This window comes from Chiloscyllium plagiosum, unplaced genomic scaffold, assembly GCF_037043375.1.
Source record: "Chiloscyllium plagiosum isolate Xiang-an unplaced genomic scaffold, Cpla_swu_hap1 HiC_scaffold_13, whole genome shotgun sequence".
NCBI classification, from domain to species: Eukaryota; Metazoa; Chordata; class Chondrichthyes; order Orectolobiformes; family Hemiscylliidae; genus Chiloscyllium; species Chiloscyllium plagiosum.
In genome coordinates, this window is record NW_028270151.1 from 25,099,401 (window position 1) to 25,123,822 (window position 24,422).

The window sequence follows — 24,422 nt, forward strand, 5'->3', positions numbered from 1 at the left end:
GGTCATTTCCTGCCCTCTCCTGGACAACTGAAAGGACAGGTATCAATGGCAGACCAAGAATGATTGGGGCTGTAGGAGAGACCAGGATTGGAGGAGTGCAGAGGCCATGCAAGTAAAGAAGAAATAAGGATATGGTGGGTTGAGGCAATGGATGGATTTAGCACAAGAATAAACATTTGTAATTGAGACATTGTGAATATATATTGAGCAATGTAATTCTGAAAATAGGTACTTGGTGTGAATTAGGATGTGGGCAGCCAAATTCTAGGTTTATTCTCATTTTTTATCATCTTAAAACATCTCATCTAGTTCCGCCTTTTATATTAAAAAAATTATTTCACGGGATGTGAGGCCAGCTGGCTGCACCAGCATTTGTTACTCAGTTGGGAAGGTGGTATTGAGCTGCCTTCTTGCAGTCCACTTGTTGTGATGACGGCCAGAATGCATTTGGGAACTGAGTCCTAGGTTCTTGACCCTGTGACTCCAAGGGAACAGGGATATTGTTCCAAGTCAGGATGACGTATGCAACTTGCAAAGGCCAAGCTACTGAGGATACAGGCTTACATCTCATCATGGTAGCGAGTGAAAGTTAAGTTTAATTAACAAAACTGGACACAACACCCGTCCCAGTAATGATGTCATGGCAGTGGTCAGTGTCATAAAAACCCATCTGGCTCATTAGAGTTCTTTAGAGAAGGAAATCTGCCACCCTTACCAGGTCTGGCCTACATGTGGCTCCAGACTAATACCAATAATTGCCGTCTGAAATGGTCGAACCACTCACTCATTTGTATCAAAACGCAAAGTCCGGGGACTGAACATAGGAATCAGGATCAGCACCTGGCCCCTTCTCGCCAACTCCAATGCTGCCAGTGAATAAGATTATCGCTCACTGCACCCTCAACTTCACATTGCTGCCTGCCGCTGATAACCTTACACGTCCCTCAAGCCCCCAGGGGAATTGCAAGTCTTGCCCGTGCAACCTGCTCCCAGAATTTAGCCCTCGCCTCGGCAACAGATGGGTGAAGTGTTTCAGGAACGTGACATTTCAAGTGGGGGAAGTGCAAGGTCCTGAATAGCGATTCTTGTTTAAGGAAGAGGCCTGCCATGCCAATGCTTTTGCTGTTGTGGCCAGACTGCTTGTCCTCGCAGCGATAATATGCTCTTCAAGACTGGTTGCAGTTTCTTGAAAGCAAAGTAGGTTTCCAGCCGGCGTGTTGCTGTTTGTCTCCTCCCCGGATGCTGTGATTGACAGATTCTGCAGAGCCTGCTCGATGTGTGTGTGTGTGCTATATATTGTGTGGGCGCTTTGCAGAGAGCAGTTGTTCTGAACAGGACCCATCACAGAATAGGACTGCAGTAATTTAACTCTCTGCCTCCTGTGGTGTCACCAGAAATTAGGACAAATTAAAACCATTCCCCCTCTGCCCTTATTCTTTTCACATGTGAAAGACCTGTCCTGCTGATTGTTTGTCATTGAGCGGAAGGATATGTTTTAAATCGTTATAAAGCCCAGCAGTGAAGAGAGAGAGAGGCGAGAGAGATAAGGACTAAGCTCCTGGCTGTGTCAGTTTTCGGGTGAAATTAACATGGCGAGCGACTCTCCAGCGAGAAGCCTGGATGAAATCGACCTCTCGGCTCTGAGGGTAAGTAACCCAGATCAGAACTCTCCTTGTGTCAGATCTTGCTTTCTTCCGGGAGATAAATTGTTCCCTCCGTAGTACTGTCACAATCTCCAACACATCGATGTAGCAGCTGTGTGTCACAAAGATGTGCGATGTTACAATCTATATTTCCTGCCCTGTCTCAAAATTGTAGCCAGTTGGCAGAACAATAGAATAAATAGCACGTTTAAACCGAGCTGCTTGTGTTTATGTGTACAGTATTAAGCTCATCACTCCATTAAGCTCACTGTACGCAATGTCACAATGAATGGGGTGAAATGGAACCTGTTTAGATTTTTTTTCATTCATCGACTACACCTCCCCCCACACACACACCACCTTCTCTCATTCCCGCAGTGAATTATATCAATTTGAAGGCATTTTGCTGCCTTGTGTGTGTTTGTGTGCGCTCTTAAATCTAGACAGTGTTTCACGACATGCCTTTGCAGAGTCTCCCGTTAAAAAAAAGCTTCCTCAATTTTCTCTGCAGAAAATGAATTGCTGCTTATTTTCAAGCATTCCGTGAAATTGAGATTGCTGGTTAGAGACCAGGTATGGGGCAGTCTCAGCTGTTATAGTAACTCAGAGAGAGAAAAAAATACAACTGGATAATGGGAGAGGATCCGGGCCAGGGATATCGTGCTGTTTCATTCAACATATACAAAATGCATTCGCATGTATGGAAGTAGTGTTCAAAGGGTCCTGTAGGGAAAGCTTGCGGATGAGAGATTCCATCTCGATGTGAATCCTAAGTACAGGACCCTCTGTTGGTTAATGGCTACAGCCATAGGAGCTGTCATCAGCGACAGGCGCTCATTAACATAATTCTTCCAAGGGAAGGAATCGTTTCGATACAAAACGCGATCACTCCTGTTGTGAATCTAAAATAGCCTGTCGAAACTTGGGACATTTCACTAATGGGCATCTGGTCAGAAGAGTGAGTGAGAGAGTCCTGAATATTTTTAACGACCTGTCATGACCTCTCTTATCAAACCATGTTGGTTATTGTACATGTGTAACGGTGCCTGGGTGAGAAAGGCAGGAGAAAAGACCAGGAGGAGACGGGGGAGGGACTGCACGGATGGGAATGGGGGGGGGGGGGGGGAGCGAGTTGGACTGAGTGCTAAGGAGCGGGGCTGGAGTGGCGAAGAGTATGAGGAGGGGAAACTAACAATCACGGGGGGGGGGGGGTGGGAAGGGGGGGTTGGTTGTGGAATTTGGCAATGGTGGTATTCCCTTTGTTTATCAAAAAGAAATCTCTTGTGGAGTCACTTCGGAGTGTAATGTAGGGCTTTGTTCCAAAGCACTGAAGGAGCTTTCTGGCTAATTGTCTCTTGATTTGCTATAGCATGTCTGAACAATTCAGCTCTGTGGCATTTTCAAAGAGACTGTCGTGTCAATGCGCATGCTGGTGGGGGAGGGGGAAGAAGTCGAGATTTCAGGTTCAGTGCCCTCTCTCCCAGTTCCAGCTTGTGTGGTTTCTCGGGACAAGTGAGGCAGCCAGTGCAGAAGTGGCACGGGTTAACTCACAAAGCGCTGTCTCCCTCCATTCACTGCCAAACTTGGCAAACTGACAGCAGGGGATTTGTGAAGTCTTTCAGCCGAGCTGTCACACTCTGCCAAAAGAAGGGATCCTTGCTTTGTCTTCATTTCTTTCCACCGTCTCGTCTCTCTGAAAGCTCAGTCCGGCCGCCCGAGATCACTGCCCCCTTCCAATTCTCGCCTCCTGAGGAACTGCATCGCCCTACCTTTGGGAAGTGTGTGTTTTCAGCATGACCCCTAGGTTCTGAAAACCGCTCCTGAAAGAATCACTCGGAAACAATCATTAAAGCCAATTTCTTCCATCCAGCTTTAGGCTGTATGTCCCAACGTCTCCTTATGGAGCTCAGGCCCAAAATCTGTTTCGCGATGAGCACCTTGTAGTACATGAATGATGCTATGTAAATGCACAAGGTCATTGTCATCCTCAACCCGAAGGTTGGTCGGTTTAGTTTAGCAGTTCAATATTCCGAGTTGAATTGGGTGAGGGAAATGGGCGAGATTGGAGCCACTGGCTTATATAGGGACGGAGGGGAGCAATTGTCAACCACGTCTGTGCGGGCCGAATGGCCTCTTTCTGTGTTCTGACTTGTGGAGGAGTTGGCTGAATACAAACTAGCCACAAGTGAGTTGAGTGGGTGGGATAGTATGGAAAGGGAAAGCTGATTGTCGAGCAGCCCCTCTCTGATTGCCAAACCATGTCGGTGTGTTTGAAAGAAACCAGTCATGTCAAGGAGTACTGTTTGAGATCTGATACTGTCGCTCTGCCTTGGAATGTGAAAATTACATGGCCACTGTCTTCCAGGGTTGGAGCTGCTGGAGTTTGGTTCCAGCTTGTCTTAATCGTGTTGGGTGGAGCGGGAATCTGGATCTGTTTTACTGGGAGCGAGTCCCTGCCTGCCCTTCCTTCCAAATCAATGAGGTGTTCTGCATGGAAAGAACAACAACCAAATCTTACTCTCCCCCTTTCCCCCCACCCCCCAAGAAAGAAAAGGGCCTGTGGTTCAGAAACCAGCAGGGATTCTGATATGTTTTACATCAGGGTGTATTCTCGGGTGTATGGAACTGAGATGAGGAGAAATGTATTTAGTCACAGGACTGTGATTTGAGAATTCTGTACCGCTTCATTTTTAATTTATTCTTTGAATAGGTAACACTGGCAAAGCCAGCACTAGGTAACAGCCTAGTGATATTATTGCTGGACTGTTAATCCAGTAATGATAGATAGAGTCATAGAGATGTACAGCATGAAAACAGACCCTTTGGTCCAACCTGTCCATATCAACCAGATATCCCAACCCAATCTAGTCCCACCTGCCAGCACCCGGCCCACATCCCTCCAAACCCTTCCTATTCATTTACCCATCCAGATGCCTTTTAAATGTTGCAATTGTACCAGCCTCCACCACTCCCTCTGACAGCTCATTCCATACACTCTCTGCATGAAAAAGTTTCCCCTTAGGTCCCTTGAAGATCTTTCCCCTCTCACCCTATGCCCTCTAGTTCTGGACTCCCCCACCCCAGGGAAGAGACTTTGTCTATTTATCCTATTCATGCCCCTCATGATTTTATAAACCTCTATAAGGTCACCCCTCAGCCTCCGACACTCCAGGAAAAACTGCCTCAGCCTATTCAACCTCTCCCTATAGCTCAAATCCTCCAACCCTGGCAACATCCTTGTAAATCTTTTCTGAACCCTTTCACATTTCACTTCATCCTTCCAATAGGAAGACCAGAATTGCGCACAATATTCCAACAGTGGCCTAACCAATGCCCTGTACAGCCGCAACATGACCTCCCAACTCCTGTACTCCATTCTCTGACCAATAAAGAAAAGCATACCAAATGCTGCCTTCACTATTCTATCTACCTGCGACTCCGCTTTCAAGCAGCAGCTATGAACCTGCACTCCAAGGTTTCTTTGTTCAGCAAAACTTCCTAGGACTTACCATTAAGTGTATAAGTCCTGCTAAGATTCGCTTTCCCAAAATGCAGCATCTCACATTTATCTAAATTAAACTCCATCTGCCACTCCTCAGCCTGCTTCATTAATATACTTTGGGGGAAGGAACTGCCATTCTTACCTGGTCTGGCCTACATGTGACTCCAGACCCACAACAATGTGGTTGATTTTGAACTGCCCCCTGGATAATTAGGGATGGGCAATATATGCTGGCCTGGCCAGCGATGCCCTCATCACATGAATGAATAAAAAAATAACGCCTCTACAGAGCAGCCTGCTCCGGCATTTCAGAGGGCAGCTAAAAGTCAGCCACTTTGCTGTGTGTCAGGAGTGATGTGCAGGCAGGAATGGCAGATAACCTTTCCTAAAGTAAAACGGAGAGGACTTTTTTTGTATAACAATCAATGGAAATTTCATGGTCACTATTACTGAGACTAGCTTTCATAGAGTCATAGAGATGTACAGCATGGAAACAGACCCTTTGGTCCAACTCGTCCATGCCGACCAGATATCCCAACCCAATCTTGTCCCACCTGCCAGCACCCGGCCCATATCCTTCCAAATCCCTCCTATTCATACACCCATCCAGATGCCTTTCAAATATTGCAATTATACCAGCCTCCACCACTTCCTCTGTCAGTTAATTCCATACACGTACCACTCTCTGAGTGAAAAGGTTGCCCCTTAGGCCTCTTTTAATTCTTTCCCCTCTCATCCTAAACCAAACCCTCTAGTTCTGGACTCTCCCACCCCAGGGAATAGACTTTGTGTATTTATCCTATCCATGCCCCTCATGATTTTGTAAACCTCTATAAGGTCACCGCTCAGCCTCCGACACTCCAGGGAAAACAGCCTGAGCCTATTAAACCTCTCCCTATAGCTCAAATCCTCCAACCCTGGCAACATCCTTGTAAATCTTTCCTGAGCTCTTTCAAGTTTCACAACATCTTTCCAATAACATGGAGACCAGAATTGCACGCAATATTCCAACAGTGGACTAACCAATGTCCTGTATAGCCACAATATGACTTCCCAACTCCTGTACTCCATACTCTGACTAAGACAGGAAAGCATATCAGATGCCTTCTTCACTATCCTGTCTTTGCGACTCCACTTTCAAGGAGCTATGAATCTGCAATACAAGGTCTCTTTGTTCAGCAACACTCCCGAGGACCTTACCATTAAGTGTATGTGTCCTGCTGAGATTTTTTTTCACAAAATGCAGCACCTCACATTTATCTAAATTAAACTCCATCTGCCACTTCTCAGCCCATTGGTCCATCTGATCAAGATCCTGTTGTAATCTGAGGTAACCCTCTTCGCTGTCCACTACACCTTCAATTTTGGTGTCATCTGCAAACTTACTAACTATACCTCTCATGCTCACATCCAAATCATTTATATAAATAATGAAAAGTAGTGGACCCAGCACTGATCTTTGTGGCACAGGCCTCCAGTCTGAAAAACAACCCTCGACCACCACCCTCCGTCCTCTACCTTTGAGCCAGTTCTGTATCCAAATGGCTAGTTCTCCCTGTATTCCATGAGATCTAACCTTGCTAACCAGTCAAATGCCTTACTGAAGTCCATATAGATCATGCTCACTGTTCTGCCCTCATCAATCCTCTTTGTTACTACTTCAAAAAACTCAATCAAGTTTGTGAGACATGATTTCCCATGCACAAAGCCATGTTGACTATCCCTAATCAGTCCTTGCCTTTCCAATTACATGTACATCCTGTCCCTCAGGATTCCCTCCAACATCTTGCCCACCACTGACATCAGGCTCAATGGTCTATAACTCCCTGGCTTGTCCTTACCACCTTTCTCAAACAGTGGCACCACACTAGCCAACCTCCAGTCTTCCGGCACCTCACCTGTGACTATCGATGATATAAATATCTCAGTAAGAGGCCCAGCAATCACTTCTCTAGCTTCCCACAGTGTTCTAGGGTACACCTGATCAGGTCCTGGGGATTTATCCACTTTTATGCCTTTCAAAAAATCCAGCACTTCCTTGTCTGTAATTTGGACATTGTTCAAGATGTCACCATCTATTTCCCTGCATTCTATATCTTCCATGTCCCTTTTTACAGTAAATACTGATACTAAATAAGTAGTTTGCTTCTCCCCCATCTCCTGCGGCTCCACACAAAGGCCGCCTTGCTGATCTTTGAGGGGCCCTATTCTCTCCCTAGTTACCCTTTTGTCCTTAATGTATTTGTAAAAACCCTTTGGATTCTCCTTAATTCTATTTGCCAAAGCTATCTCATATCCCCTTTTTGTCCTCCTGATTTCCCTCTTAAGAATACTCCTACTGCCTTTATACTCTTCTCAGGATTCACTTGATCTATCCTGTCTATACCTGACATATGCTTCCTTCTTTTTAGCAAAACCTCAATTTCTTTAGTCATCCAGCATTCCCTGTAGCTACCAGCCTTTCCTTTCACCCTAACAGGAATATACTTTCTCTGGACCCTTATTATTTCATTTCTGAAGGCTTCCTATTTTCCAGCCGTCCCTTTACCTGCGAACATCTGTGCCCAATCAGCTTTTGAGAGATCTTGCCTAATATCTCCAATTTAGAACTTCAACTTTTAGATCTGGTCTGTCCTTTTCCATCACTACTTTAAAACTAATAATTCCAGGTTCATTAATTTAATAGCCAGCTATCATTGTGAGATTTGAACCTGTGCTCCCCTCCTCCCACCCCCGAATATCAGCCTGAGCCTCTGGATTGCGAGTTCAATGCCTTATTACTCCACGATACATGCACAAGAATCACTGTCGTATCATTCATGATTATTTAGTATTGGGCCTTACATTTTTAAATATTTAAAAATGCTTTTTAAAATGCATCATTTAAAATTTGAAATATTTTTGACCTCTTGGAGAATGGACATGGAAGTGAAGTTCAAGCCCATATTTAGTCATTATCGCATTGAATCATGGAGCAGACCCTTAGGCCGAATGGTCTACTCCTGATTGCTCTCTCTCAGGTGTTCTTGTGGTCTGTGCCTTATTAGTTGGTCTCACCTATGTGTTGCAATGGGCCTTGCTGTCTTCACACTTATATTCATGTAGTGTAGTATGAAGTACTCACAGGCTGATTGAAATGCTGACAGACTGCAACGTGAAAGCTCCTTCTCTGTTTTTGACCACCTTCCTTTCAGATAGTCATCCTGGTGTAATGGGAATGATTTTGTGAGCTTTCATAACCTATACAAGGAGAAATTAGATGTGGTCACTCCTAACCAGCAGGCAGAGAATCACAGTGGGGAGTGCCTTTCAGTCCGTAGAGTATACACTGGCTGTCCAAATGAGCACCTCACCCAGTGCTGTTCTCCTGCCTTCTCACTTTAAGATAGTTCCTTTCCAAATTACCACCAAATTCCTTTTAGAAACTAGATCAAACCTATCTCCAGCACATTCTAGGGCAGTTTTTTCTAGACCCTAGTTCCTGACTGCATGAAAAGGTTTCTCCTCATATCAATGCTCAGGAGTTAGATTTGGAGGCAAGTGAGCACTTTGGTGATAGTGACCACAGTTTGGTTATGTTTACTTTAGCAATGAAAGGGGATAGGTATATACTGCAGATATTGCTGGGGGAAGGGCAATTATGATGCGATTAGGCAAGACTTAGGATGCATAGGATGGGGAAGGAAACTACAGGGGATGGGCACAGTTGAAATGTGGAGCTTATTCAAGGACCAACTACTGTGTGCCTTTGTTAAGTATATACCGAGGTGAAAGTGAGTAGTGCAGATGCTGGAGATCAGTCAAGATTAGAGTGGTGCTGGAAAAGCACAGCAGGTCAGGCAGCATCGAAGAGCAGGAAAATCTACGTTTTGGGCAGGAACCTTTCATCAGGATTGAGGCAGGGAGCCTCGGGGATGGAGAGATAAATGGGAGGGGACTGGGGCTGGGGGAAGGCAGTTGAGAGTGCAATAGATGGATGAAAGTGGGGGTGAAGGTGATAAGTCAGAGGGGAGGGTGGAGCGCATAGGTGGGAAGGGAGATTGACAGATGGAACAGGTCATGAGGACAGTGCTGAGCTGGAAGGTTGCGGGGTGGGGTGGGGGGAAGGGGAAATGAGGAAACTGGTGAAGTCCACATTGATTTCCTGAGGTTGAAAAGTCCTGAGGTGGAAGATGAGGAGTTCTTCCTCCAGGCATCGGGTGGTGAGGGGGGTGGCGATAGTGGAGGCCTAGGAGCTGCATGTGAAATGTTTGGCCACGGGGTGGTGGAGTTGATTGGTGCAGGTGTCCCAGAGACGTTTTCTGAAGCACTCTGCGAGTAGGCATCCAGTCTCCCCAATGTAGAGGAGACTGCGTCAGAAGCAATGGATACAATAACTGACATATGTGGAAGTGCAGGTGAAACTTTGATGGATGTGGAAGGCTTTTACCCAATAGGTCGATTTTCCTGCTCCTTGGATGCTGCCTGACCTTCTGTGCTTTTCTAGCATCACTCTAATCTTACGTATGTACCTGTCAGGTAGGGAGGAAGTGGTCGAGCAAGGGAGCTGTGGTTTACTAAATAAGTCAAGAGGAAGAAGACATGAAAGTACAGTTAGAACACTTGAGAGTTACAGGTTATCCAGAAAAGACCTAAAGAGAGAGCTAAGAAGAGCCAGGAGGGGACATGAGAAGTCATTAGCAAATAGGATCAAGGAAAACCCTAAAGCTTTCTCTCAGTATATCATGGATAAAAGAGAAAGATTAGGGCCAATCATGGATAGTATTGGGAAGTTGTGCGTGGAGTCCGAGGAGAGAGGGGAAGTGCTAAATGAATACTTTTTGTTAGTATTCACCCAGAAAAAGACAGTGTTGTCAAGGAGAATACTGAGAAACAGTATAAGATCGTAAGACACAGAATTTACAGCAAAAGTTTACAGTGTGAAGTAATTGAAATTATATATTAAAAAAGACCTGAATTGTTTGTTAAGTGTCTCATCTTTTAGAATGAACTTGTTGGTTTCAGTTCTTTCCAAAATATGAGAGACTTAACAAACAATCCAGGCCTTTTTCAATTTATATATATTTCAGTAACATCACACTGTAAACTTTTACTATAAATTCTGTGTCTTACAATTGTGTACTCCACAACCACCTGATGAAGGAGCGATGCTCCGAAAGCTAGTGTGCATCCAATTAAACCTGTTGGACTACAGCCTGGTGTTGTGTGATTTTTAACTTTGTACACCCCAGTCCAACACCAGCATCTACAAATCATGTTCTGTTGCTAAATAGTTTAAATTTGTGTTTTCTCGTTCTCAATTCCCATAAGAATGAGAACATCTTCTCCTTATTTACTTTGGTCAGATCTTTCATGATTTTGTAAACTTCGATCAGATCCCTCTTCTTTAAGCAGAACTGACCCATTTTCTCCAATCTGTCTTCATAACAGAAATACCCCATCCCTGATTCCATTCTCATAATCATCTTCTGCACTTTCTCCAATGTCTTCCCATCTCTCCTAAAGAACACTTCAGCGGCAGGAGAAAGTGAGGAATGCAAATGCTGGAGAGTCAGAGCTGGAAAAGCACAGTGGATCAGGCAGCATCAGGAGCCGGAGAGTCGGCATTTTGAGCATAAGCCCTTCAGCAGGAATGCCTCATTCAATATGACAAGTCACATGACAAGGGATCCTGCCCAAAACGTCAACTTTCCTGCTCCTTGAATGCTGCCTGGCCTGCTGTGCTTTTCCAGTGCCACACCTTTCGACTCCAATACTCAGCTGAAGCCAAACTAGCATTTAATACAAATTTAGGTAAAAACAATGACTGCAGATGCTGGAAACCAGATTCTGGATTAGAGTGGTGCTGGAAAAGCACAGCAGTTCAGGCAGCATCCGAAGAGCAGGAAAATCGACGTTTCGGGCAAAAGCCCTTCATCAGGAATAGAGGCCGAGTGCCTGCAGGGTGGGGAGATAAATGAGAGGAGGGTGGGGGTGGGGAGAAAGTAGCATAGAGTACAATAGGTGAATGGGGGTGGGGATGGAGGTGATAGGTCAGAGAGGAGGGTGGAGTGGATAGGTGGATAGGAAGATAGGCAGGTAGGACAAATCATAGGGACAGTGCTGAGCTGGAAGTTTGGAACTAGGGTGAGGTGGGGGAAGGGGAAATGAGGAAACTGGTGAAGTCCACATTGATGCCCTGGGGTAGAAGTGTTCCGAGGCGGAAGATGAGGCGTTCTTCCTCCAGGTGTCGGGTGGTGAGGGAGCGGCGGTGAAGGAGGCCCAGGACCTCCATGTTCTCGTCAGAGTGGGAGGGGGAGTTGAAATGTCAGGCCACAGGGCGGTGTGGTTGATAGGTGCTGGTGTCTCAGAGATGTTCCCTAAAGCGCTCTGCTAGGAGGCGTCCAGTCTCCCCAGTGTAGAGGAGACCACATCGGGAGCAATGGATATAATAAATTATACTGGTGGATGTGCAGGTAAAACTTTGATGGATGTGGAAGGCTCCTTTTGAGCCTTGGGTGGAGGTGAGGGAGGAGGTGTGGGCACAGATTTTGCAATTCTTGCAGTGGCAGGGGAAGGTGCCAGAATGGGAGGGTGGGTTGTTGGAGGGCGTGGACCTAAACAGGTAGTCACGGAGGAAACAGTCTTTGCTGAAGGCGGAAAGGGGTGGGGAGGGAAATATATCCCTGGTGGTGGCGTCCGTTTGGAGATGGCGGAAATGTCAGTGGATGATTTCCCTTCCCACGTGATTAAAGATGCCTTCCAATGCATCTCGTCCACATCCCGCACCTCCGCCCTCAGACCCCACCCCTCCAATTGTAACAAGGACAGAACCCCCCTGGTGCTCACCTTCCACCCTACCAGCCTTCGCATAAACCAAATCATCCGCCGACATTTCCGCCACCTCCAAACGGACCCCACCACCAGGGATATATTTCCTTCCCCACACCTTTCCACCTTCCACAAAGACTGTTCCCTCCGTGACTACCTGGTCAGGTCCATGCCCTCCAACAACCCACCTTCCCGTCCTGGCACCTTCCCCTGCACCACAGGAATTGCAAAACATGTGCCCACCCCTCCCCCCTCACCTACATCCAAGGCCCTAAAGGAGCCTTCCACATCCATCAAAGTTTTACCTGCACATCCACCAATATCATTTATTGTATCCGTTGCTCCCGATGCGGTCTCCTCTACATTGGGGAGACTGGACACCTCCCAGCAGAGCGCTTTAGGGAACATCTCCGAGACACCCACACCAATCAACCACACCGCCCTGTGGCCCAGCATTTCAACTCCCCCTCCCACTCAGCCGAGGACATGGAGGTCCTGGGCCTCCTTCACCGCCGCTCCCTCACCACCCGACGCCTGGAGGAAGTACGCCTCATCTTCCGCCTCGGAACACTTCAACCCCAGGGCATCAACGTGGACTTCAACAGTTTCCTCATTTCCCCTTCCCCACCTCACCCCAGTTCCAAATTTCCAAGTCAGCACTGTCCCCATGACTTGTCCTACCTGCCTATCTTCCTTTCCACCTATCCACTCCACCCTTTCCTCCCTTTCCTATCACTTTCAACCCCTCCCCCACTCACCTATTGTACTCTCTGCTACTTTCTCCCAACCCCCACCCTCCTCTCACTTATCTCCCCACCCTGCAGGCCTCTATTCCTGATGAAGGGCTTTTGCCTGAAACGTCGATTTTCCTACTCCTCGGATGCTGCCTGAACTGCTGTGCTTTTCCAGCACCACTCTAATCCAGGATCTAATTCAAGTTTACCATAACCTCCTTGCTGTTGCACTCTACGCTTCAATTAATAAACCCTTGGATACCCTCTGCTTTATTAATCATTCTCTCAACCTGTCCTGTCAACTACAGAGTAGGGTCCCTTAAATATCAAAGAGGTCATCTTTGTGTTGAACCTCAGGAAACAGGAGAGGTATTAAATGAATATTTCATATCAGCTTTAACTGTGGAGAAAGAAATTAACGCTAGAGAACTCAGGGAAATAAATATTGATGTTTTGAAAACAGTTCCCATTACAGAAGAGGAAGTTTTAGAGGTCTTAGAAAATATAAAAGTGGATAAATCTCCAGGATCTGATCTATTTTATCCCAGGCATATGTGAGATGTTAGGGAGAGAATTGCAGGCCCATTGCAGAAACATTTGTATCATCTATAACTACAGGTGAAGTGTCGGATGACTGGAGATTGGCTAATGTTCTGCCTTTGTTTAAGAAGGGATGTAAGGAGAAGCCTGGAAACTATAGACCTGTGAGTCTGACATCGGTGGCGGGTAAGTTGTTGGAATCGATTCTGAAAGAGAAGATTTACATGCATTTGGAGAGGCAAGAATGATTAGGGATAGTCAGAATAGTTTTGTGCGAGGAAATCATGTCTCACAAATGTGATTGGGTTTTTTGAGGAAGTAACCAAAAAATTTGATGAGGTTAGAGCGGTAGTCATTGTTTGTTTGGACTTTAGTAAAGCCGATGGCAAAGTTCCGCATAGTAGGCTGATTAGTGAAGTTAGATCACGTGGGGTTCAAGGTGAGCTTGCCAATTGAATTCAAAATTGGTTTTACAATAGGCAACAGAAGATAATGGCAGAGGATTGTTTTTCACAGTGGAGGCTTGTGACCAGCGACGTACCACAAGGTTTGTCATTTATATAAATCAATTTGATAAAAATATTGAAGGCATGATTAGTAAGTTTATGGTGACACAAAGATTGTTGGCATAGTGGACAGTGAAGAAGGTTACCTTAGATTACAAAGAGATCTTGATCAATTGAACTGGCTTTAAGGTGGAAGACAGAGTTGTGGTGGAGGGTTGCCTTTCAGACTGGAGGCCTGTGACCAGAGGTGTGCCACAAGGATCAGTGCTGGGGCCACTGCTTTTCATCAGTTGGTGGCTCAGTGGTTAGCACTACTGCCTAACAGTGCCAGGGACCCAGGTTCGATCCCAACCTCGGGTGACTGTCTGTGTGGGGTTTGCACATTTGCCCCTGTGTCTGCGTGGGTTTCCTCCAGGTGCTCTGGTTTCCTTCCACAATCCAAAGATGTGTAGGTTAGATGAATTGGCCATGCTAAATTGCCTATAGTCTTCAGGGATGTGTAGGTTAGGTACATTAGTCAGAGGTAGATATAGAATAATAGGGTAGGGGAATAGGTCTGGGTGGGTTACTCATCGAAGGGTCGGTGTGGACTTGTTGGGCCGAAGGGTCTGTTTCCACACTATAGGGATTCTATGGTTCTATTTATGTAAATAATTTGGATGTGAACATAGGAGATATAGTTAGTAAATTTGCAGATGACACCAAAACTGGAGGCTTGGTGGGCAGCAAAGACTACCTCAGAGTACAACGGGGTCATGAGCAGATGGGCCATTGGGCTGAGGAGTGGTAGATGGAGCTTTGTTGAGATAAACGTGAGGTGCTGCATTTTGGAAAAGCAAATCAGAGCAAATGGTAAGGTCCTTGGGAGTGTTGCTGATCAAAGAGACCTTGGAGTGTGAGTTCATAGCTCCTTGAAAGTGGAGTCACAGGTAGACAGGATAATGAAGATGTTTGGTATGCTTTCCTTAATTGGTCAGAGTATTGAGCATCAGAGTTGGGACCTCATGTTGCAGCTGTACGGGACATTAGTTAGGGTGGTTTGGAAAAGCACAGCAGGTCAGGCAGCATCCGAAGAGCAGGAAAATCGATGTTTTGGGCAAAAGCCCTGCATCAGGCTGATGAAACATAGATTTTCCTGCGCTTTGGATGCTGCCTGACCTGCTGTGCCCTTTCCAGCATCACTCTAACCTGGAGTCTGATTTCCAGCTTCTGCAGTGCCCACTTCTGCCCAGGACATTGGTTAGGCCACTGTTGGAATACTGTGTGCAATTCTAGCCTCGCTCCTATCAGAAGGATGTTGTAAAACTTGAAAAGGTTCAGAAAAGATTGACATGGGTGTTGCCAGGGTTGGAGGATATAAGCTACAGGGAGAGGCTGAATAGGCTGGGGCTGTTTTCCTTGGCGTGTCGGAGGCTGACATGTGACCTTCTCGGAATTTATAAAATCATAAGGGACATGGATACGGTAAATAGACAAGGTCTTTTCCCTGGGTTGGAGTCCAGAACTAAAGGACATAGGTTTAGGGTGAGAGGGAAAAAAGTTAAAAGGGACCTAAGGGGCAACTTTTTCACACAGCGGGTGGTGTGTGTATGGAATGAGCTGCCAGAGGAAGTGGTGGAACCTGGTACAATTGCAACATTTAAAAGGCAACTGGATATGCATATGAATAGGAAGGGTTTAGAGGGATATGGGCCAAATGCTGACAAATGGGACTAGATTAGGTTGGGATATCTGGTCGGCATGGATGAGTTGGACCGAAGGGTCTGTTTCTGTGCTGTACATCTCTATGACTCAATGGACTGTATTTGAGTCAATGGGCTGAAGAGTGGCAGATGGAGTTTAATTTATAAATGCAAGGTACTGTATTTTGGTAAAACAAACTATTAAAAGTAGCGCCATGTTTGTGTTGTAGAACAGAGAGTCTTAGGGGTTCATGGACATAATTCTTTCAGGTTTGGTTAAGAAGGCATTTTGCATGTTTCCCTTCATTAATCAGGCCTTTGAGTATAAGAGTTAGGACTTTATGTTGAAGTTGTACAAGGTGTTGGTGAAACCTGTTGTGGACTACTGTGTACAGTTCTGGTCACCCTGTTGTAGGAAGAATATTACTAAGTTGGAGAGGGTTCAATAGAGATTCACCAGGATGTTGCCAAGAATGGAGGGTTTGAGTTATAAGGAGAGGTTGGATAGGCTGGCACATTTTTTTACTGGAGTGTAGGAGGTTGAGGGGTGATATTATAGTGGTTTATAAAATCATGAGGGGTACAGATAAGGTGAGTGGTAGATGTCTTTTCTCTAGGGAGAGGATTTCAAAGCTAGGGGCATATTTTTAAAGTGAGAGGAGAAAGGTTTAAAAAAGACATGAGTAGCAATTTGTTTATTCAGACTGTTTTGTGTGTGGAATGAACTTCCAGAGGAAGTGGTCGATGTGGGTACAGTTACAACATTTAAAAGACTTTTAGATAAGTATATGAATAAGAAATGTTTGGAGGGATATGGGCCAAGTGCAGGCAGATGGGACTAGTTTAGTTTGGTATTGTGGTCAGCATGGACTGGTTGGACCGAAGGGCCTGTGACTCGATGACTCTATTACTTAAATGACTAATGCAGATATACAATCAGGTTCTCCTATTGCTGCACCCTTTTCAGGATTGCATTCTTTATTTTGTGTTGTTTCTAGGTGTTCTTCCTTACAAAATGCATCATCTCACTCTTCTCTGCACTGAATTTCATTTGCTACCCACTTAACTACGTCCTTCGCATGTTCTAGGCTGTTCTCCTCATAGTTAAGAATACCATCTTGTTCTGTATCACCTGCTACACAGGACAAGCCTTTGATCATTGATGTATAATCATACTTGTGAATACAACTGTGTTTATCAACCCAATATTCTGAGCTGGAGACCACTTATCTTCACTTGCCTGGACTGTCAGTAGTGGGGCTTGAACCTGGAACCTATGGACTCAGAAGCAGGTAGTCAGTGCATTGAACTCACTCCTTTAGTCTAGCATTTCTGTTACAGTGTTGAGCTGGTGGATGGAAGAGAAAACATCCAATGTTTTCAACCTGATTTCAGTCCAGTGGGCATGTTAAAAGGAAGAACTTGGATTTCTCTGGGGGAATGGGGGAGTGGGTGGAAGCTAGTGATGGTTTCATAACATTGGGATGTTCCAAAGTGCTTCACAGTCAATGAAGCTATTAATGTTTGAAGCGTGGGGACTATTATAGCATAGGAAATGCAGCAGCCAATATATACACAACAGGCAGAAGTGGTTTAGGGGTAGGCAAGGACTTAGTGATATTATTGCTAGACGATTAATCCAGGAAGTCAACCTTGTTGTGGGGTTCAAATCTTGCTATGACTGATGGTCAAGAAAGCACAACAATGTCACTACTTCCTGGGGAGACTAAGGAATTTCGACATGTCCACAAAAACTCTTACCAATTTTTTTAGATGCACCAGAGAAAGCATCTTATCTGGGTGTATCACTGTGAAGTATGGTAACTGCACTTCCCAAGAATGCAAAACACTACACAGAGTCATGACCACAGCCTAGTCCATCACACAAACCAGTCTTCCATCCACTGACTCCATCTATACTACATCGGGAAAGCAACCAACATAATCAACAATCACTCCCACCCTGGTTATACCCTCTCCCACGCTCTTCTGTCAGGCAGAAGAAACAAAAGTTTGAATACAAATACAACTAGATTCAAGAACAGTTTCTTCCCCTGTTATCAGACTTTAGAAAAGACCTCTCAAATGATAATTCTGGTCTCTGCACTGTGTTCTGCTACTATGATGCACTTTTTATGGTACGATCTGCCTGTATAGCAAGCAAAGCAACACTTTTCTCTGTTATTCTGTACATGTGCCAACAATAACTCAATCAATCAATAAAAGAATCTGGATCTAAAATTCAAATGATTACCATGATTCCATTGTTGATTGTCAGGAAAAGCCCCTCTGGTTTCTATAGGGAAGGAAATCTGCCATCCTTACCTGGTCTGGCCTACATGTGACTCCAGACCCACAGCAAAGTGGTTGACTCTTAGCTGCCCTCTGAGCAATTGGGAATGGGCAATAAATGCTGGCCTAGCCAAAGACACCCTCATCCTGTGAGTGAATTTTTAAAAAAAGTTAGCAGTTTGCCAGTGGCCAGTGGAGTTTTAATGATTTTAGGTGGAAGATAAGTTTTGGCCCAGATCTTTTTAATGGATAAAACAATTCTGATCCATTTATAATGTGTTAGAATTTCAACAATGTTGACAATCCCATTTTATGGGCCATTGTACCAGTATACTCATGTGATGCATGTTATTGAGAAATAATATTTGAAGCAGGCATTGACTCATTTATAACGTGACCTGGCACATTTCTTTGTGAGACGTGGCTTCCTTTTTTGAATCATAGGGAAACCTATTGCTTCATCAAGACTTGACCTGTTCATTCACACTAAGTTGTGTTGACTCTGTCTTCTGAGGTGACATGTCAAAAGAAGGGCTTATGCCCGAAACGTCGATTCTCCTGTTCCCTGGATGCTGCCTGACCTGCTGCGCTTTTCCAGCAACACATTTTCAGCTCTGATCTCCAGCATCTGCAGACCTCACTTTCTCCTCTGTAAAGCATCCCAATTGTGGGATGAGCAAATTGCACTGAACCCATGTCCTTGTGTGTTCTTTTACATTTGTTTATGGGATATGGTTGGCAGCAGCAAGGCCAGTATTTATTCCCATCTGTGAAGGCCATGGAAGGTGGTGATGTGCTGCTAACTGCTGCATATCAATAGTTCAAGATCACCTTGTCTGAATAGCCACTGGTTCAAATACCTGGGCTTCTCTTGCGTTTTGACTGGTTTATAAATAAATATGTGATGGCAAATGTTGGTTTCTTGCCGTTGTTTAACTTTGTATATGAACCCCAAGCTGGGAAAGGACAATTCAACAACAACTTGTGTTTATATAACGCCTTTCTAAATGTTAGCGCACTCCAAAATGCTTCACAGGAGTGTTACAGCATAGAACAAGGTTGTTACTAGTTCAGTTACATTGCATCACCGCAGTGTTTGGAACGGGATGGATACTGAGACACAGTTGGACCCAATACTGCAAGGCTACAGAGGGACAGCCAATCAAAAGCTTGAAGAAAAAAAAAGCACAGAAGCAGTGACTTGAAAATGAAGAGAAAGATGGAGAGAGCGATGTAAGGTAGAGGAGTTCTGACAGTATTGTGATATGTCTTGCAGCTAGTGTGAAATGCACCTTTAAGAGACATGCTGACGATACCATCACTGTATTTTGTCATTGACCTGATGGTATAAAGGTCTTAATTTCCATGTTACTGGGGTCACTTGGAGCATAGTGGACTGAGAGAAGTGTCCTGCAGTTAGTAAACAAGTTGATTTTTACTAGCCTGGACATGACAGTGCCTATGGTTTTAACATGCGTCGATACCAAAAACTGTGATAAACATCTCTTGTACAAAGTGACTCAGGGCTAGTTAGTATGTTAAGGGTATCTAGATTAGAGGGTTACTGGAAAAGCTCAGCAGGTCAGGCAGCATCCGAGGAGCAGGAAAATCAACGTTTCAGACAAAAGCCGTTCAGCAGGAATGTTAAGCGAGTTAGCCGAAGTGTCACTTCAGCAGGTACAACTAAACATCTGATGGTCAAACCTAGAGTCGACAGCCTATGATGGAGATGGAGTAGGGGTCCTGAGCCAGAACCTGTCTGCTCCGAAAGCATTTATTTCTTCTTCTCTTGCTTTTTACCTTCTTTTTGGTTCTTATCTCTTCTACCTTTTGGAGCGAGCTTGGTCGTGGAGGCAGCAGCGGGGTCTGGGACCCAGAGCGAGGACTTTGGTGGTCATTCACGAGGCAGCTGGTGTGCCCAGGCACAACTCAGGTGGTCGGTGGTACTGAAGAAAGGCCTGGGAGCCTGGAGCAGCATCAGAGCAGGACACCAGCTGCCTGTTGAGAGGCAGCTGGTGAACCCAGACAGTGGTTGGTGACTGGAAGGCAGTGGCGAGGCCCAGGGATCAAGAGATCAAGCCCAACGCACGGGAGAGAGTGAGCCCAACGCAGGAGAGAGATCAAGGCCAACGCAGGAGAGAGATCGAGGCCAACACGGGCGAGAGAGTGAGCCCAATGCAGGAGAGAGATCGAGGCCAACACGGGGAGAGAGTGAGCCCAATGCAGGAGAGAGATCGAGGCCAACCCGGGGGAGAGAGTGAGCCCAATGCAGGAGAGAGATCGAGGCCAACGCAGGGGGGAGAGATCGAGGCCAACGCAGGGGGGAGAGATCGAGCCCAGCGCGGGGGGAGAGAGAGATCAAGCCCAGCTTGGGGGAGAGATTGAGCCCAGTGCGGAGTTGGTTGGGATCGGGGGAGTGAGATGGAACCCAGTGTTAAGGGGATAGTGAGATTGAGCCCAGTGCAGAGGGAGAGAGAGAGAGAGAGAGAGATCAGGCCCTGTGCGGGGGGAGAGAGAGATCGAGCCAGCCCAGTTTGGGGGCAGCGAGAGATCGAGCCAGCCCAGTGCAGGGGGAGAGAGCGATTGAGCCCAGTGTGGGACAGAGAATGAGCCCAGCACAGGGGTGAGATACCCTTGTGGAAAAAGCCCAGTGTGGAGTGTCTGCAGGCCCATCGCGAAAGAAAGACTGTAATTTGGAACTTCTAACTTAATTTCTTATTTACTACTTTATACTGAGAAGGACGTTAATGTTGAACTTTTAGATTATTTGTTTTTTCTTCTCCTTTTGAACCTAGTACCTAAAATGGTGCTGTGATTGGCGACATTGTAAACATTTCACTGCCCTCCTGTCATCCTGTACTTGAGTACATATGAAAATAAAACCTAAAATCTAAAAACCGAAACAAGAAAGCCCATCACTGTCCGTGGGCAGGTTGTGAGGTCAGGAAGGAGCAGGTGGGTTATCAACAGTGGATATTCTTAACCAAATGATGCCTATAGCCCAACCAGCACACATCAACATGCTTAAAGACTATTTTCAATATGGATGAGGTACTGCCCAACCCATGGGATGACCTGCAATTCCGATGGGTTCAGGTGCTGCAGTTGCCAAGCCAAGATGAAGCAATAAACAATTAGTCAGGCCTTGTTCACAAAGCTGATTGTGAGCTCTACTTTGCCCATTTTACCTCAGAAACAAAATTCTAAAAAGTTTTTTGTCTGTTTCTGATCTTGTTTTTATTCACTTGTGAGACGTGGATGTCTCTGGCTGGCCAGCAATTTTCCCCTGTCCCTAGTTGCCCTTGAGAAGGTGTTAGATGAGCTGCCTACTTGAACCACTGCAATCCGTACATAGCTAGACTCACAATGCCCTTGGGGAGGGAATTCCAGGACTTTGAACCAGCGACTGTGAAGGAACAATGATATATTTCCAAGTGTGTAGCTTGAGAGGGAACTTCATGGTCATAGTTTGTTTTTGTAACTGCTGCTCTTGCCTTTCTAGATGGAAGTGGCTGTGGATTTAGAAGGTGCTGTCTAAGGATTTCTGGTGAATTTCTTTAATGCATATTTTAGTTAGTACACAAAGCTGTTACTGAGTTTGATGATGGAAGGAGTGGATGCTTGTGGATGTGGTGCCAACCAGGCTAGTGGGGAATGTTCCATCACACTCCTGATTTGCTCCTTGTAGATGATGGACAGGCTTTGGGGACTCAGGCGGTGAGGACTGCAGGACTCCAGGCCTCTGATCTACTCTTGTAACTATTATATTTGTATGGTGAGTCGTAGCATCATTTTAGAATCGCTACAGTGTAGAGAGGCCATTCATTGCATCATGTCTGCACCTGGAAGACCATTCCTCCCAGAGGCACTTCCTCACCATCCCCCCCAACCCATTCACGATGGCTAAATCTACTTAGCCTGCACATCCCTGAACATGACAGGGCAGTTTAGCATGGCCAATCTACCTCACCTGCACATAGAGTCATCGAGTCACACAGCACAGAAACAGACCCTTTGGCCCAACTCATCCGTGTTGAGGCATCCCAATCTGGCCTAGTCTCATTTTCCAGCATTTGGCCCATTTCCCTCTAAACCCTTCCTCATCACGTACCCATCCAGATTCCTTTTAAATGTTGCAATTGTAACCGCTTTTACCACTACTTCTGGCAGCTCATTCGCCCTCCATGTGACAAAGTTACCTATCAGGTCCTTTTTAAATCTTTACCCTCCCACTTTAAACCTTGGAAATGTATGGTAAAATAGGGTGAAGTCGGCATATTTCCTCAAGGAGCTGTCATGCCTGACAAATCGTTGAGAATTCTTTGAGAACGTAACAAGCAGGTTAGAACAAAGAGAGCCAATGGATGTTATCTACCTGGACTTCAAGAAGGCCTTTAACAAGGTGCAGCACAGGAGGCTACTCAGTAAGATAAGGGCCAATGGTGTGAGAGGCAAGTGCTAGCATAGATTGAAGCATGGCTGTCTGCGAGAATGCAGGGAGTGGGGATAAAAGGGCCCTTCTCAGGACAGCAGCTGGTGACAAGTGGTGTTCTGCAACGGTCAGTGTTGGGACCACAACTTTTCACTTTATGCATTAATGATCTAGATGAAGGAACTGAGGGCATTCTGGCTAAGTTTGCAGATGATACAAAGATAGGTAGAGGGACTGGTAGCATTGAGGAGGTGGGGAGGCTGCAAAACGATTTGGAAAGGTTAGGAGAGTGGTCAAAGAAGTGGCAGATGGAGCACAATGTGGGAAAGTGTGAGGTCATGCATTTTTATAGGAAGAATAGAGGCATGGACAATTTTCTAAATGGGGAGAAAGTTCAGAAGTCTAAAGTGCAAGGAGACTTGGGAGTTCTAGGTCAGGGTTCTCTTGAGGTAAACTTGCAGGTTGAGTCAGTAGTTCAGCAAATGCAATGATGTCATTTATTTTGAGAAGACTTGAACATAAAAACAGGGATATATTTCTGAGACTGTATAAGGCTCTGATCAGACCAGACTTGGAGTATTGTGCGCAGTTTTGGGTCCCACATCTTAGGAAGGATGTACTGGACTTGCAGCTTGTTCAGAGGAGGTTTATGAGAATGGTCTCAGGAATGAAAAGTTTAATATATAAGGAATGTTTGAGGATTCCGAGTCTATACTTAATGGGGTTTTGAAGGATGAGGGGGGCTCTAATTGAAACATACAGAATCCTGAATTTCCTGGACTGTGTAGTTGCTGGGAAGATGTTTCCATTGGTAAGATACACGAGGACCCGAGGGCACAGCCTTAGATTAAAGAGAAGACCTTTTAACGGAGATAAGGAGAAATGTCTTCATCCAGAGAGTGGTAAATCTGTGGATTCATTGCCACAGAAGGCTGTGAAGGCCAGGTCATTGAGTATATTTAAGACTAAGCTGGATAGGTTATTGAGTATCAAGGGGATTAAAGGTTACTGGAGAAAGAGGGAGAATGGGTTTGAGAAATGTATCAGAAATGTATTGAGAAATGATTGACTGGCAAAGCAGACTTGATGGGCTGAATGGCCTAATTTCTGATCTTATGTCGTATGGTCTTCTGGTCTATGCCCTCTAATTTTGGACTCCCTTACCTTGGTTAAAAAGGTCTTGTTTATTCTATCCATGCCCCTCATGATTTATAAAGCTCTATAAGGTTACACCTCAGCCTCCAATGTCCCAGGGAAATTAGCTCCAGCCTATTTTGCCTCTCCTATCTCTCAACCCTCCAATGCAGGCATCACCCTTGTAAACCTTTTCTGCACCCTCTCAAGTTTAACGACATATTTTCTGTAGAAAGGTGACCAGAATTGTATTCCAAAAGTGGCCTCACCATTGCCCTGTACATGACACCCCAACTCCTATATCAATGTTATGACCAATGAAGTTAGAAATCACACTGGGTTGTAGTCCAACAGGTTTATTTGAAATCACTAGCTTGCGGAGTGCTGTTCCTTCATCAGGTAGCTCCGAAAGCCAGTGCTTCCAAATAAACCTGTTGGACTCTAACGAGGTGTTGTGTGATTTTTAACTTTGTCCACCCCAGTCCAACACCGGCATCTCCAAATCATGAACAATGAAAGCAAGATGCCATATGCCTTCTTCACTTCCCTATCTATCTATGACTACACTTTCAAGGAACCATGAACCTGGTCTCTTTGTTCGGCAGGAATCCCCAGGGCCTACCCTTAACTGTGTATGACCTGCCCTGGTTTGCCTAACCAAAGTGAAACACCTGCAGACCTTAGATCTGCTCCTTTCGTTGTGGGAACACTTAGCTTGACACTGCCCATCGCTCACTGCTTGTGCTGTTTGGCATACAAATAGCCCTGTTTGGTAGCTTCACCAGTTTGACACCTCATTTCACCCTCCTGCACTCTTCATAGAAGCAGGGTTGATCCCCTGGCTTGACGGTAATGTTTGAGTGGTGTATATGCTGACCATGAGATTGCAGATTGTGCTGTTGATTGCCCACAGTACCTCATGGATGCCCAGTCTTGAGTTGCTAGATCTGTTTGAAGTCTGTCCCATTTAGCAGTCTGATATTGGCACACAATACAATGGAGTGCGTTCTCAAGGTGAAGCTGTGACTTCAACTCCACTGTTCGGTGGTAACTCTTACTGATACTCTCATGGACAGAATCGGCAGTCTGGTAAGGATGAGGTCAACTATGTTTTTCCCTCTTGTTGGTTCACATCAACCTGCCGCAG

At 45.5% G+C, this 24,422-nt stretch overlaps 1 protein-coding gene across 7 annotated transcripts in view; it reads left to right on the forward strand.

Annotated features, from left to right (window-relative positions):
• Nucleotides 1-1,283: 1,283 nt before the first annotated feature.
• Nucleotides 1,284-24,422, forward strand: part of LOC122556119 (TRAF2 and NCK-interacting protein kinase-like) — a 264,784-nt gene continuing 241,645 nt past the window's right edge. For 2 of the 7 annotated variants that reach the window (XM_043702585.2, XM_043702587.2), the window contains exon 1: nucleotides 1,290-1,646. In XM_043702585.2, coding sequence (XP_043558520.1) covers nucleotides 1,590-1,646 — 57 coding nt within the window. In that variant the 5' untranslated portion in view covers nucleotides 1,290-1,589. Of the gene's footprint in view, nucleotides 1,647-24,422 lie in introns of all 7 variants that reach the window. The other 5 variants (XM_087993377.1, XM_087993378.1, XM_087993379.1 and 2 more) reach the window with 5 other exon arrangements.